The 14306-nt window shown below is 36.2% G+C and overlaps 2 protein-coding genes across 2 annotated transcripts in view; both read right to left on the bottom strand.

The window, feature by feature from the left end:
• Positions 1–1768: 1768 nt before the first annotated feature.
• Positions 1769–3095, bottom strand: LOTGIDRAFT_235791 (hypothetical protein). Its single transcript, XM_009065732.1, has one exon. The coding sequence runs from the start codon at positions 3087–3089 to the stop codon at positions 1788–1790; it is 1302 nt and encodes a 433-aa protein (XP_009063980.1). The 5' UTR covers positions 3090–3095; the 3' UTR covers positions 1769–1787.
• Positions 3096–9086: 5991 nt separating this feature from the next.
• Positions 9087–14306, bottom strand: part of LOTGIDRAFT_130700 (hypothetical protein) — a gene marked incomplete at both ends in the record, with an annotated part of 12347 nt that continues 7127 nt past the window's right edge. Inside the window, 6 exons of the mRNA XM_009065731.1 lie at positions 9087–9245; positions 10496–10549; positions 10592–10721; positions 11890–12019; positions 12832–12916; positions 13998–14111. Coding sequence (XP_009063979.1) covers positions 9087–9245; positions 10496–10549; positions 10592–10721; positions 11890–12019; positions 12832–12916; positions 13998–14111 — 672 coding nt within the window. The remainder of the gene's footprint in view (positions 9246–10495; positions 10550–10591; positions 10722–11889; positions 12020–12831; positions 12917–13997; positions 14112–14306) is intronic.

Here is a 14306-nt window from a genome sequence, read left to right as displayed (position 1 = left end):
TCTGAGTAAATTGTCCATTGAAGAAGAGGACACTGTAACCTCCACACTAGGCTTGTACAATTGGGAGAATTAAACCCTCCCTTCCCCGAAATCATAATAAGCTAGAACAAGGTGAAATGTAAAAAACAATTTTATAGCCGGTTTAGGTCCTATATAGCCCGGTTTAGGTCCTATATAGTCGGTTTAGGTCCTATATAGTCGGTTAAGGGCCTATATAGCCCGGTTTAGGTCCTATATAGTCGGTTTAGGTCCTATATAGTCGGTTTAGGTTCTATATAGCCGGTGTAGGTGCTATTTAGCCGGTTTAGGTCCTATATAGTCGGTTTAGGTTCTATTTAGCCGGTTTAGGTGCTTTATAACCGGTTAAGGTGCTTTATAGCCGGTTTAGGTCCTATATAGCCGGTTTTGGTGTTAGTGCACCTTAACTCATTTCATTTAAAGAGATCTTCCTAAAATCTAATATAATATTTTGTCCAGGTATGCCCTGTCAATGCGAAGCTACAGTTCCCTAACGTATTTTGGGAATCATCGTCATACTCGGAATTTTGTCTCATTGTTTCGAAGAGAAAGGAAATCAATAAAGCCTGAGGAAGTGGTGAGAGATGGTTGGATCGCACTAGATCGGGCTTCGGTATTCGTTCAGTAGAGATTATTTGAATAAATGCTAACATAGTTCCGTTCACTGCCAGTAAAAATAGATAAAATATAGTAATTAAATTGTGCTATGTCGGCCTATGTCGGTTTTGGTCCCGGGTAGTCTACCGGTAACTTACTTAAAGGGACAGATGCGCCATTTATTTTTCGACCAATCATTTTTTAGTCTCAGAAACGGGAATATTGTAGCTATGCTATAGTCAGTAATAGTGTTCACAGCTCACTGTCGAAATTTGAGTCTTCAAATCAATGTGTGTCTAGAACTATCCGCGCGTGAATGTTAAAATGATGACTCGTCAATTTAAGATACTCTATGATATATAGAAAAGAAATTCGGGGTAAATTTTCTATATTGAGATATTTTTTGAAGGAATTGTGCGATTTTCGTACATTTCTAGTACTTCCTCATTCGAGAACTTACAGCCATCAGTACTTTTGGTAAAAAAAAACTTTTGGCGCCCTTTCGTGTGCAAGAAATTCTCTGAAATGTAATAAAAAATGCAAATGCCTAAGGAAAACGGACTGTCGTAAAAAGTCGAGTGGACCTGCATTCAATATATCAGAATATAAAGTATAGATCTTCACACTGTCGTGAATCTTGGGTTTAAAGCACCATTCCACTTTTTTTTTTTTTAAAATCGTTGTAAATTATAACTGAAAATATTTCTAAAGTTTGCTATTTATATCTATGTATGTACTTGATCAAACTGAATTTGTTTTAAAAGGGTTAATTAAAAACAGAGAGTACTAATTGTTAATTAAGCAGTTTGACCTAGTTTCAGTGTTTGGTTTTATAATGGCTTGATATTATTACTTGAAATCTTTAGAATACGTAGAAGATATATTTCTCTACAATTAGGCGTTTATTTTCCTTAAATCTGTACAGTAGTTTTCTAACAGCTTTCAAAAAACACAACGAACTTAAAAACCTTACGTAATATTTTTAAATATTTTTGGTGTTTAAAAATTAACGGCTAGATTGTTATTAGTTTAAACTTTTAGATACGTTAAAGGGCACATTTCTGTACATTTTGGTATATAGTTTACACGCATTTGAGCAAACAAAATTTTTGACTCGCAAAAAAACGGAATGGGGCAGAAAGTTTAAGCGAGAGAAATAAATTACTTTTTTATTAGCCAAAGATAAAAACATGGTTACATTTCTCTTGTTTTCTCCAATACATTCGGCTAGGAAGACCTTTGATGTGAACGTCATAACCATTGTTAGAAATCACTCCTTGAGCTGCGTAAGGATCGCAATGGTCTCTGACTGACGATGGGAATGTTTGATACGCTTTGTCTGCGTCTTTTCTACTGTAGATGTTATGTTTATGCGGACGGTAGCTCGTTGTTACTTTACATGAATCTACTTTGCTTACAATGGAACGTGCTGTAGCCATGTTGATGTGTCTTTTGCTACGGTCAACACTTGCGGCCACAAAGTTTCTACCATGGTTTCTAAACTTGATGTAACCGCCACACTCTCCAACATAATGTACATTACCACCAGTTATATCATTGTATGTTACTGTGAGCCAATCTTTCCATGAGTACTTTTCAGTCAGGTAACCATATATCATGTTGTTGAAGTCGTTGTTGTTCATTGCAGTTTTCAGGTTGTTTTTAAGAAGATCGTCGATATCTTTCCCAGATTGAGTTTTAAACTCTTTGACAATAGCTGCATCTGTAGCCATCATTTTCTTTCTGACTTCGGAAAATCGAGTTGACCATTGATTTTGGTTACCACGTACATCTTTATGAGTTAGTTGATAGTAAGTCAGTTCCAACTTGGCGGCTTTCATCAACAATTTAAGAAGTCCTAGCATAAAGGCTTGGCTTTTTCCTCTGTGGTAATTGGTATGTTTGACAACAGAGGTGAAAAGACCACCTCCAAACACATGTCCTCCTTGCATGATTCCTTGATAGAGAATTGTACCACTCTCTTGATAAGTACTGTCGTAGCTATTAACAAAAGCAGACGTCGTTTTCCTAACATCTTTAGTGCTAAATGTGTAGATATTTTCGAATCGGGCATTAAGAGCGTTAATTCTTTGCTCAGCACTAGAATACTGTACTTGAACTTTAACCCATTCGATCAGGTTTTTCACTTCATCAAATTGACTGTCAACTCTATCGAATCGATTGTCAACTTTTGTGGACAGATCTTTAATGGCTTTAAGTTCGGCTGTTTCAGTTTTTGCAACAAATCCCATGATGAAGGACACACAGGGTCCAATAATACCAAGATAAGGTGTTACAGCGGTAGCCAGCTTTCCAATGACATTGGTGAAATTTTTAGCAACAACAAAGTCACCAATTTCTTTAGCTAATGATAAACCATGTTGGATGTTAGAGGCAGTGTTTCTTATTTCCTTGGTAGTAGCAACAGTCACGTACAATACCAATAAAACACCAGCCAGCACCTTCCAATTCATGTCTGAAAAAATAATAGAATTTTAGTGTTGATCAGCTAGTTTAATACGCCTCGGAATGCACCTATTGATCGCCTCGCATTATCCTGTCACTGGAGAGGGCAGCCATGTGATTGGTTTAAACAGAGGTCAAGCAAAGGTTAACAGAATGAAAAGTCAAGAAGGACAGTGTAAGACCTTACTGGAGTGGTTACGTACAAAGCTAATAACTAATATAACATTCGAAACGAAACTAATAAAATACGAACGGAAGAGGCGATTGACTCAAGGAATAAAGAACTTTGATGTGCTCGATTCATCGGAGCTCTTTCCATCAATATAATCATACCTGCTTACATAATACACTAACCTTTCAGCAATGAGGCGAGGAAATTATTTTATATTACACCAGATACAATCAAAACTAATGAAGAATAACAGAAGACCCCTAGCTAGTTAATAATCTGCCTATTGTAGCTAATTAAAATCTAGATATAAATTCTGCCATTTTTTTTATCAATCATAACGTAGTTTAAAATTTGTAAATTGTTTCCAAGTAATAAATCGAGAATTTGTTGAAATTCTGTCGAGTCCAGTGGAATTTATAACTTAAAGATGGGTTCCCTTATTTTTATTTATGAAAATGAAAATGCTAATATATGAATAGAAAGTAGAGGTGTTCTAATGACTTGGAATAATACCAGTTTGTCTCACATGTCCATAATTAATTCATTATTAGCTAAATTAGAAGAGAATTACCAACAGAATTCCAATGAGTGACCGATCAAGAAAGGTCAAAAAGTCTTTTTTTGTTTATCCAGACGGTACATACATGGACATTTATGATTGGTTAAAACTCGTAATTATATGCAATAAGAACATAATGATATGATTAAGAATACATGATAATTCATTAGAAACACCAATTAATCAAATAGTTTGCTTAATTTGACACTAAAAAATCGGGAAACCCATCTTTAATAGTGAACCTACCTGAGTGATTGATACTGACAGTGTTGTCTCCTAAAGACTGCCACCTTTTTATACACTTTGGACTGTCTATTCTAGATAGCTGATGATCATGATGTACAGATAAGATTACGAATGGGTAAATGACAGAAGTTCAACAGAGAAACATGCAGTCGTTCTAATAACAATCTCTTATCGAATAACAAAGTGCCATTGTACCAACATATATGTTAGATATTTTTTACTTAGATCCAGGTTGCTAAAACCAGGGGGGACCAAGTTACAATTCTTGGTCCGGTTAACAACCCGACAGTCAACACATAGTTGATCCAGAGTACCAACAAGCACGACAATCCAGTAGGATCTTATTGATGCTGTGTACATCGACCACTGGAAGACAATCAAACTTTAGTCTCAGAAACGGGAATTTTTTTTAGCTAAGCCAATCAGTAATAGTCTTCACAGCTCACTGTCGAAATTTGAGCCTTCAAATCCATGTGTGTCTAGAATTATCCACGTTTGAAAGTTAAAATTTAAAATACTCTGTGATATATGTAAAATTCCTAGTTTGAAGTATAGTTATAGGTATTATACGATTTTCGTACATTTCTTGTAGGCCTACTTCTGAAGACTTTTTACAGATATTCTAGATTAAAAGCTACCCCCAAAATGGCGCATCTGTCCCTATAAATGAGAGACCAGAAACCACTGTCACCTGAAAGAGTTGAGTTTGGGAAATAGTCCTCAAACAAGAATTTCATCAGAATGAGGTATTAAATTTGTTTACATCACGTGGATTCAGATAGGTTTTGTAATTTATAGCCCAGTTCTGATTGGAATTAACTCGGCAACATTATTTACATCTCGGCAATAAAAATATATTTTTTGACAACTTAACATCATGTTGTCGAATGTTTCCGGACTGTGCACACTAACAGTATTTTCGACAACATGATATCTGTGAGTTTAAAAAACTTTAGTCCTGTTTCTGGGACAATGATACAACAATATTTAACTACGTACGTATCGACTGTTACCTTATCTTTTTGTATTTTTTTGACACCATTAAAAGATAATGAACACTGAAGGTCATACGAGGACGAATTCTGGCCTTGGTTTACGTAACACTTTCGTTCTCGCTATGACAGCATTAAAAAAATGAAAAGATCAATAAATCCCAGTTATTGTTTCAATAGTTACTAGATAAAAACCCTGTTGTAATGGTCGATTCATAATCTGCGCACACAATTCCACGCAGCCCTGTCATTAGGGTGGGGTCAGAGGGGGTTGGGGCCCAGTAAGTGAGAATTAAGACCCAGCTAAACCTTCTTCAGTTCAGCAGAGATTGATTCATTTACAGTGTTTTTGTACAAAATCAAAAAGATATAGATTTTGATACGTTTTTGGCAGCTCAAAATTCTCAGAAATGAGTTCTCTGTCTTTTGGCATTTATTAATTCTTCAAATTTTCTGAGTGCAAAATCTGAGCCCCAGCACCAATTTATTCCTGGCGACGGGGCTGTGTTCAGTGGCGGAGCCAAAGGGCCGGCAGAGGGGCACCCATTTAACAGAGCCTATTTTTTCTGTCTCTACACCAGCTGACATCTGTCCAAATAGCTATATATCAAAGGCTGGAATAGAGATAGATGTTTCGGTCAATCTGGCATCCATGAAAATATTTTTTATATATAATGTTGAATTGGGTCTAATTTGGCGCATCAAAAACTATATAAAGGGGAATTTTTCTCCTCCCGCTTGAGCTTATGAATAATGGTGAACATGAAGTACGCAATGAGGGACATTTTGTTGAAGAGTGTAGTTAAATTGGTTTTAATTGTAATTAATTATATTCAGTTCACGGTATTGATTAATAATTACATTTCACTGTCTTTCTACTTTCCTATCTCCTCACTTTATCTTATCCGTTTCTGAATTCTATTCATCCTAACCTTTGACCTTGTCCTTTCTGAGCTGTTGTAGTGACCATCTGAGTTGTTTTCTGTCTGACCTAAATGGTCATTCTGCCTTAATATTTTGTATTGTAGGAAAAAAGAAAAAAAAAACTAGATTGTGTATGGTTTAAATTGAACGTTCTTCAATGTGGTATCTCCTAGGTTTTATACAGTGCTTGTTGTGGATGATTGAGGATAACTTTCAATATAGGTAGGCCTATGTTTAATTCTAATATTTTATATTATATTTGTTTATACTGGTTACCAAGGTGTCGGCCATTTTTGGAAGTTCAGCAAGTATTTTCGCAATGAATTCATTTATAATTCTATTACATAGTCATTCTCTTATATTCATGTATATTTTATTACAGATTTCCCTTTATAACCCTTTGGATGGTAAGGTGTTTCACCAGCCCCGTCACCAGGAATAAATTGGAGGTGGGGCTCAGATTTTATACTTTAAAGAATTAAAGACCCAGAGAACTCATTTCTAACAATTCTGAGCTGCCAAAAACGTATCTTACCTGCATCACTGACGGGGAAACCGAGATGAAAAACCCGAAGGTATTATCTCGACCTATGCCGGGATTGAACCCTGGACCTTCAGGTTAGTGAGCAAGCGTCTAACTCACTGAGCCACCGCGGCTTCCCTTGAAGTTCTCAAGGATCTTGTCTCGAATCTTAAGTAAAATCTGGCGTGTGCCGTGCTTGCACGACAACATTATCGTGCCGCCGGCAGGATTTATAATGTCAAACAAGTTTGATGATTGTCGCCGATTGTTTTATCGTCAGACTGTCATCATAGAATCAGATTCATTTTCCATTCAATAGCATTCTCCGCATGTGATTATCGACAAGGTGGAAAACGACTGACTGGAGATTTTTTTTCTCCTCGCGTGCCCGTGCCAGTCTCGAAACACAAGACAAGACACTAATCGGCGACAAAAATCTCCGATCAAGACCGCTTGTGTGCCCGCACCTTTACATGAGCATCACCAGATTGTGCTACAGGTAAGATTTTACTGACAGCAAATGAAATGAAATGGAGTTTTACGTCCTACTTTTCTTCACCTTGTGGGCTAATGAAGACTGGCAACACCATGCAGTGTACAATGAGGGGCATTTTTGCCAGAACAGCGGCATTAGCCTGCTCTTTTTCGATTTCCAACTGTGGAGGATCTTTAACGTGCACAGCCTGTAGCACACGGGACCTCAGTTTAATATCCAATCCAAACGACTAGAGGCTTTTTTCATGTCAGTACCTCGTACCTACAAGACAGCCAATGAAAGATAATGATGATTTTCTATGTTAATTGTATTTACATATATTACAGTTCTAAATCAAACAATATCATTTACAATTCCTCTTGACCATATTTACATTACAGGTAACGGGCAATAATTGCATTCAGCATTTAGGGCGTTTAAAGGGACAGATGCGCCATTTTGGGTGGTTGATTTTAGTCTTGAATATATGTAAATAGTCTTCAGAAGTACTAGAAATGTACAAAATCACATAATTCCTTTAAAAATATCTCAAACTAGGAATTTTACTCACTATTTCTATAGATGTCTTTTCTATATATCACAGAGTATCTTAAATTGACGAGTCGTCATTTTAACTTTCAAACGTGGATAATTCTGGACACGCATGGATTTGAACGCTCAAATTTCGACAGTGAGCTGTGAACACTATTACTGATTGACTTAGCTAAAAAATTCCTGTTTCTGTGACTTAAGTATGATTAGTCAAAAAAGGCACACCTGTCCCTTTAAATTCGGTGTTGATAACATTATTGATGGACAATTCAAAAGAAAGGGTAATATGTGAAAACGTCTAAAAAAAATCAATATAAAGATTACAGGCAAATATATTGCACCCGGATCACTTGAGAACATTTACAACTTTCAGCTCAAAACAGACGACAGACTTTTGTCTGCGAAACATTGTTTTGAAATATTTGTTTCAATTCTGGACAAAAATTTTGAGTCTGTCGTGTGTTGATTAAATTTTTTACGAAACACTTTCTGTTCTCAACCAATCAACATACAATACCTCATCACGTGAATTATTTTTGAATCTTTTGGTCATGTGACTAATAAAGTCATGTGACAAAGCCGTCCATCCACAATGTTTCTTCTGTCCATCGTGTGCGGCTAATGAAAACTTGAGCGTCTATCTTTAGTGAAACATCATATAAACATTAACAAACTATTTTGATTGGACAAATGAAAATGAATGAAGTCTTAAACCTACTTTTCTGCCCTTTGATTGGAAGAGACTGAATCATGAAATAAAATCAACCAATCAGAATTCAGATATCATTATTTTCCCGTTTCAATAATAAGTTAACAAGTCCCACGCTATACCTGCACAATTTATATGCAAATTTTATGCATGAAAACACTTCGTTGCATTTGCATAAACCATTCGCGACCAATAATTCACATAATCTCTTTTGATAATTTGCTTTTAGTCACGTTTTTCTGCTCATTCCAGTCTGTTCAACATAAACACAAACAAAGGTAGAATAAATAGTAATGCAAACTATACAGACTAAACTTATCTTGTGTTGATTAAAGATGGGTTTCCTTATTTTTTAGTGTCAAATTAAGCAAACTATTTGATTAATTGGTGTTTCTAATGAATTATCATGTATTCTTAATCATATCATAATGTTCTTATTGCATATAATTAAGAGTTTTAACCAATCATAAATGTCCATGTATGTACAGTCTGGATAAACAAAAAAAGAATTTTTGACCTTTCTTGATCGGTCACTCATTGGAATTCTGCTGGTAATTCTCTTCTAATTTAGCTAATTATGAATTAATTATGGACATGTGAGACAAACTGGTATTTTTCAAAGTCATTAGAACACTCTACTTTCTATTCATATAAGTATTAGCATTTTAATTTTCATAAATGAAAATAAGGGAACCCATCTTTAATATTTGAAAATTAACCGTTTGTGTTTATGTTTTGAAACAGTACCAAATAAATAGAAATATTTTTGCTGTAAACAATGTTTCAGTCAATCCCAATTGATCTGAATATCAGATACAGTTTTCAACTAATTAAATAATAAATAAATCTGAAATCAAAAGTTCTGTTGCCGTTTTTTCTTGGCATCTATGGCTTCTAAGATTGGTTGACGTTTGGCTTGGTATCGACAGTGGAGCTCTTCAATCTCTCTCTCCATCTCTGGGTCAAGGTCAGCTAGTCGTGCTTCTAAATCTTCAAATGGCATATTACGCAACTAAAACAATTTAAGAGAGAATATGAAAAAAAGCTTGCCAGACAAGGTAATATACGCCCACTGGCAGCTTTGATTTTGAACAAATATTTAGCAGTACAGTAACAATCACCAGTATGAAATATTCAACCTACAGTCATACACTTCTTTTGAACTCTTTAGGGCGAGACTGAATAATATTACCAAGTTTCATTAAAATCTGTCAAGAATTGGACTTTCCAGAGTGTTTACAGGCTTAAACCTGAACACGTTTTTAAGAAAAAGGGCTGTTTCGCTTCGTTTGATTTTCAATAGGGTTCATCCTTGGTTGATAAAAAACACTCATACCAAGTTTCATCAAAATCTGTCAAGAATTGTGCCTTCTAGAGTGTTTACAAGCTAAAATTGAACGCGTTTTCAAGAACAAGGGCTGTGGGCTTATAAAAAATTAAGGGTTTAGAGCAATAACATTCAGGGTAATGAGAAATTGACATTTAATGAAGAACCATTTTTTTTTACGAGAATGACAACTTCAGTTCACAAGGATCATTTCTACCAGACAGCTCTTGGCATACCCTCTCGGCATTGATCTTCCCAGATTATCTGTATCCAATTAACAGTCGAGTTGACTGGAGAATCCTGCCTTCAAGCTGGTCCTTGACCAGAACTCTTTGCATTGATCATTCTCGAATTATGGTTGAAGATGACTTATTCCTGGGAACTGGTTAATATTAGAAAGATCAATACCAAGAGGTTTGGCCAAGGACCAGCTGGTAGAAAGGATCCTCATTATTCCAGTCAACCCAGCTGTAAATGGGTACGGATAATCCAGGAAAGATCAATGCTAAGAGGTTCGGCCAAGGACCAGCTGGTAGAAAGGATCCTCATTATTCCAGTCAACCCAGCTGTAAATGGGTACAGATAATCTGGGAAAGATCAATGCTAAGAGGTTTGGCCAAGGACCAGCTGGTAGAAAGGATCCTCATTATTCCAGTCAACCCAGCTGTAAATGGGTACAGATAATCTGGGAAAGATCAATGCCAAGAGGTTTGGCCAAGGACCAGCTGGTAGAAAGGATCCTCATTATTCCAGTCAACCCAGCTGTAAATGGGTACAGATAATCTGGGAAAGATCAATGCTAAGAGGTTCGGCCAAGGACCAGCTGGTAGAAAGGATCTTTGTGCTCTTAAGTTGTCATCTTTGTAAAATATGTTTCTTTCTTTTTCTTTTCACTGCACTACTATGACTCCAAAGTAAAATAAAAAATAGCTTACAAATTCAAAGTCCCCATCGTATAAACATCGTTGAAAATGGTGTGGTGGGGTGATCTGTTTGGGTTGGGACGAGGTCTGGGTGGAAGGTTTATTAACAGGTTTGGAGGGTTCGGAAGCTTTGTCTTTCGACTGTCCAGCTGGTTTCTCGTTTTTAGCAGCTCGTTCTTTTTCTTCTTTCTCAAAATGATCTAAATAGGCTGGTCGATACTTTTCTTTACCAGCTGTACTTGTATCGTGTCCTACAAATCAGATTAATGGAGTTTTACACCTTTCTCTTCTGGTTATAATTGGGCTAATGAAGAAAGACTGTGAGATATGCAATGAGGAGAATTTTGTCAGGACTGCAGTGTTAACCTACTACTCTGTTTATTTTCCAAATGTCTTGGATCTTGCACAGATAATAAACAGTCAGTTACACGTGGTGCCATTTTTACTGCATACATGTGTAATTTATCAATGTTGTCGGGTTTCTACCGCTCTACCAGCTGGATGACCTATTCTACCCATTTTTGTTTTTTTTCCTGATCAAATTTTCACGGGACCTACCGTTTTCAATGTTCAAATTCTCTACCATAAATCAACAAAATATCTATCATTACTTGTATCTTAATTGCCGGTAACATGCGTTAATCTCATCACGTAATAATATTATCATTGCCTGATTAATAAACCCCCAATTAAGATGGTAATTTGATCTATTTAAACCCGATAATGTGTGTTTTAAGCCCACATGACACACTTTTTATAACGTTCTACTTTCGCTTTTATAATAAATTTTACTGTCTTCTGCAACATAGAAACTTGTGTATGTCAGCCCCTCAGACTTGTATCACTGATAAGGGGAATCAGGTTGAACGAAGCAGAGATGGTACTGTGGATCTTTAGCCTTTCCAAAAAAAAATTAGAATATGTCCAAGTAACCACGTTCGAATGTAGTTGGTGAAATGAGAAACGTAAAGTAATATGAAAATCAATTAAATCTGTTTAAAAATACACCAAATTATCGCATCAATATACATGATCACACCATGTTTCATTAAAATCAATTGAAAACTGATCCCAAGTCAAGGGCAAGAACTCAAAGACCGTTCATTTAAATATCAAATTTGATCTTCTCCAAGAACTCATCAATATAAATGATCACACCAAATTTCATTAAAATCAGTTGAAAACTGTAGTCTCTGTTGTGTACACCAACAATATTTGACGTGTTTTTCTTAAGTCAAGGGCAATAACTCAAAAAAACCATTCATTGAAAAATCAAATTCAAACTTCTCCAAGAACTCATCAATATAAATGATCACACCAAATTTCATAAAAATCAGTTGAAAACTGTAGTCTCTATAGTGTTCACTAACAAATTTTGACGCATTTTTCCTGAATGAAAGTTCAACCTACGTTTCATTGTACTGTCATCTTCCTCTTCTAAATCTTCATTGATCACCATGGTACCGAACTCAGAGTTCATGGTGCTGGAATCACTCTTGATAATAACACTACCAGCTGTGCTTGATTTCAGGGTATCTTTCAAATAAAATTAGCAATTATTTTTCTGCACTTTGGATAGATAGTGGGCAATGAGGGAAGTTTTTCAGGAGAGACTCTTTTTCAATTTCAAAATGTCAAGGGATGTTAGTATTAGTTTTATGTAGCTGATTGAGCTAATGAAGATGGGCACAATAGGCAGTGTGCAATGAAGGAACATTTGCTAGTGAACTCTTTTTGTTTCCATTTTCCAAACAAAGAGTTCTTGAAACTACACAAGCTGTAGCAAGCATGGCTTTGAATCATTTGAACTGTTATGATGACAGAGGAAAGGAAACTGGGGTGAAAAAATTGGTTCTTGGTTCTAACTCAAAAAATCTTTGCAAATGACATCAATATTCCAACACTCTACTTGACAGTTCTACAGTCGCAGATCCTGTCTACCAGCTGGTCCTTAGCCAAAATTCTTGGTGTCGATCTTTCCTAGATTATCCATACCCATTTACAGCTGGGTCGACTGGAATAATGAGGATCCTTTCTACCAGCTGGTCCTTGACCAAACCTCTTGGCACTGATCTTTCTCAGATTATCTGTACCCATTTACAGCTGGGTCGACTGGAATAATGAAGATCCTTTCTACCAGCTGGTCCTTGACCAAACCTCTTGGTATTGATCTTTCCCAGATTATCAGTACTCATTTACAGCTGGGTCGACTGGAATAATGAGGAAAGATTACTTATTCAAGATCAGAAGACTTTAACATGCTGACCCAGATTAGAGTCTATGACCATCATTTGCTTCAGGATCTCAACATTCTAACCTATTGGGCGACAACCTGTCCTCAAAGTTACCTGTTTCTGTGGCTTTCATAGTTCCATCAACATGATCGTTATTTTTCACCATTGTGCCATCATCTCTCTCTTCTTCTTCATCACCCTAACAAATAAAAAACATAGCTTGATAAGATACAATGGAACCAAGGACAGTCAAGGGATCTTGAAAGTGCACAGCCTGCAGCACACAGGGCCTCAGTTTATTGTCCTAAAGCCTGCCGCAGTAAACTAGCTCAGCTGAGCAACATTCTCACTATTTCTACTTCACCTGAGCTATTGTCTCACTAGAGCTCGCCAATTCGTACGTCAACGAAAACAATCGAAGAACGTTCGGACTGCATCCATGTCAGGTTAGTGATCAGAATGGCCTCTTTTTCCTGTTTTGGAATTCTGCAGAAAAAACAGCGAGACACGGATAGTTTTGCCATGTTCTGCATGTTGATGTTGCATCATTCGTGGTTACCATAATGATACCATGTGATCCGTCAACGCGTTTCTATTGGCTAGCTACTTTTTCTAGCTCAGATGGCAGCTTAAACGCCCGCACACAGTGAATTTCTAGCCATTTGAGGCAGAATATATCAAACAATATAGATCTTTTCCTCGCGAGGCAGAAATCTCACTAAAAATTCATGGCACACAGGGGAAATATCTCAACTCCCAACCTCTTGAGGCAGACAGTTCAGCTAGTTCCTCTAATCTGCGGCAGGCTTAACGAACCTCAGCTAGCCCCTCTGCCTGCATCACTGACAGGGAGATACTGGTTGTAAAATCCGAAGGAAACTGAGATTTATATATGATATTTTTAAAAATGGGAAATGAAAATGCTAATACTTATGTGAATAGAAAGTAAATGTCCATAACTAATTCATAATTAGCTAAATTAGAAGAGAATTACCAGCAGAATTCCAACGAGTGACTGATCAAGAAAGGTCAAAAAGTTTTTTTGTTTATCCAGACTGTACATACATGGACATTTATGATTGGTTAAAACTCTTAATTATATGCAATAAGAACATAATGATATGATTAAGAATACATGATAATTCATTAGAAACACCAATTAATCAAATAGTTTGCCTAATTTGACACTAAAAAATAAGGAAACCCATCTTTAATTTGGCACCAAAAAATAAGGAAACCCATCTTCAATTACATGGAAATTTTGTACAGAAAAAACTTACCGAGTCATCACCATTAGAATAATGATCTAGATGTTTACTTTTCATAATATCATTAGCTTCCTTTATCATCTTCTGTAGAATCCTCGACGTTTCAGCCTGCTGGATGAACTCGTGCTAAAAATAGAATCTTTAATAGAGAGACCAGTTGGTTAAACAGATTGTAAAGAGGTTTTCTAAAATTTTGATGTATATCAGAGACACTGATAGCATCAATTTACATCATTCTAATTTTCAATCAGATGTCTGTGGTTCTTGTTAAAGGGATTGTAAAGAGGTTTTCTAAATTTTTGATGTATATCAGAGACACTG

This window comes from Lottia gigantea (genome assembly GCF_000327385.1).
Source record: "Lottia gigantea unplaced genomic scaffold LOTGIsca_70, whole genome shotgun sequence".
In the NCBI taxonomy this organism is placed as follows: Eukaryota; Metazoa; Mollusca; class Gastropoda; family Lottiidae; genus Lottia; species Lottia gigantea.
This window is presented reverse-complemented; position numbering and strand designations above follow the sequence as displayed.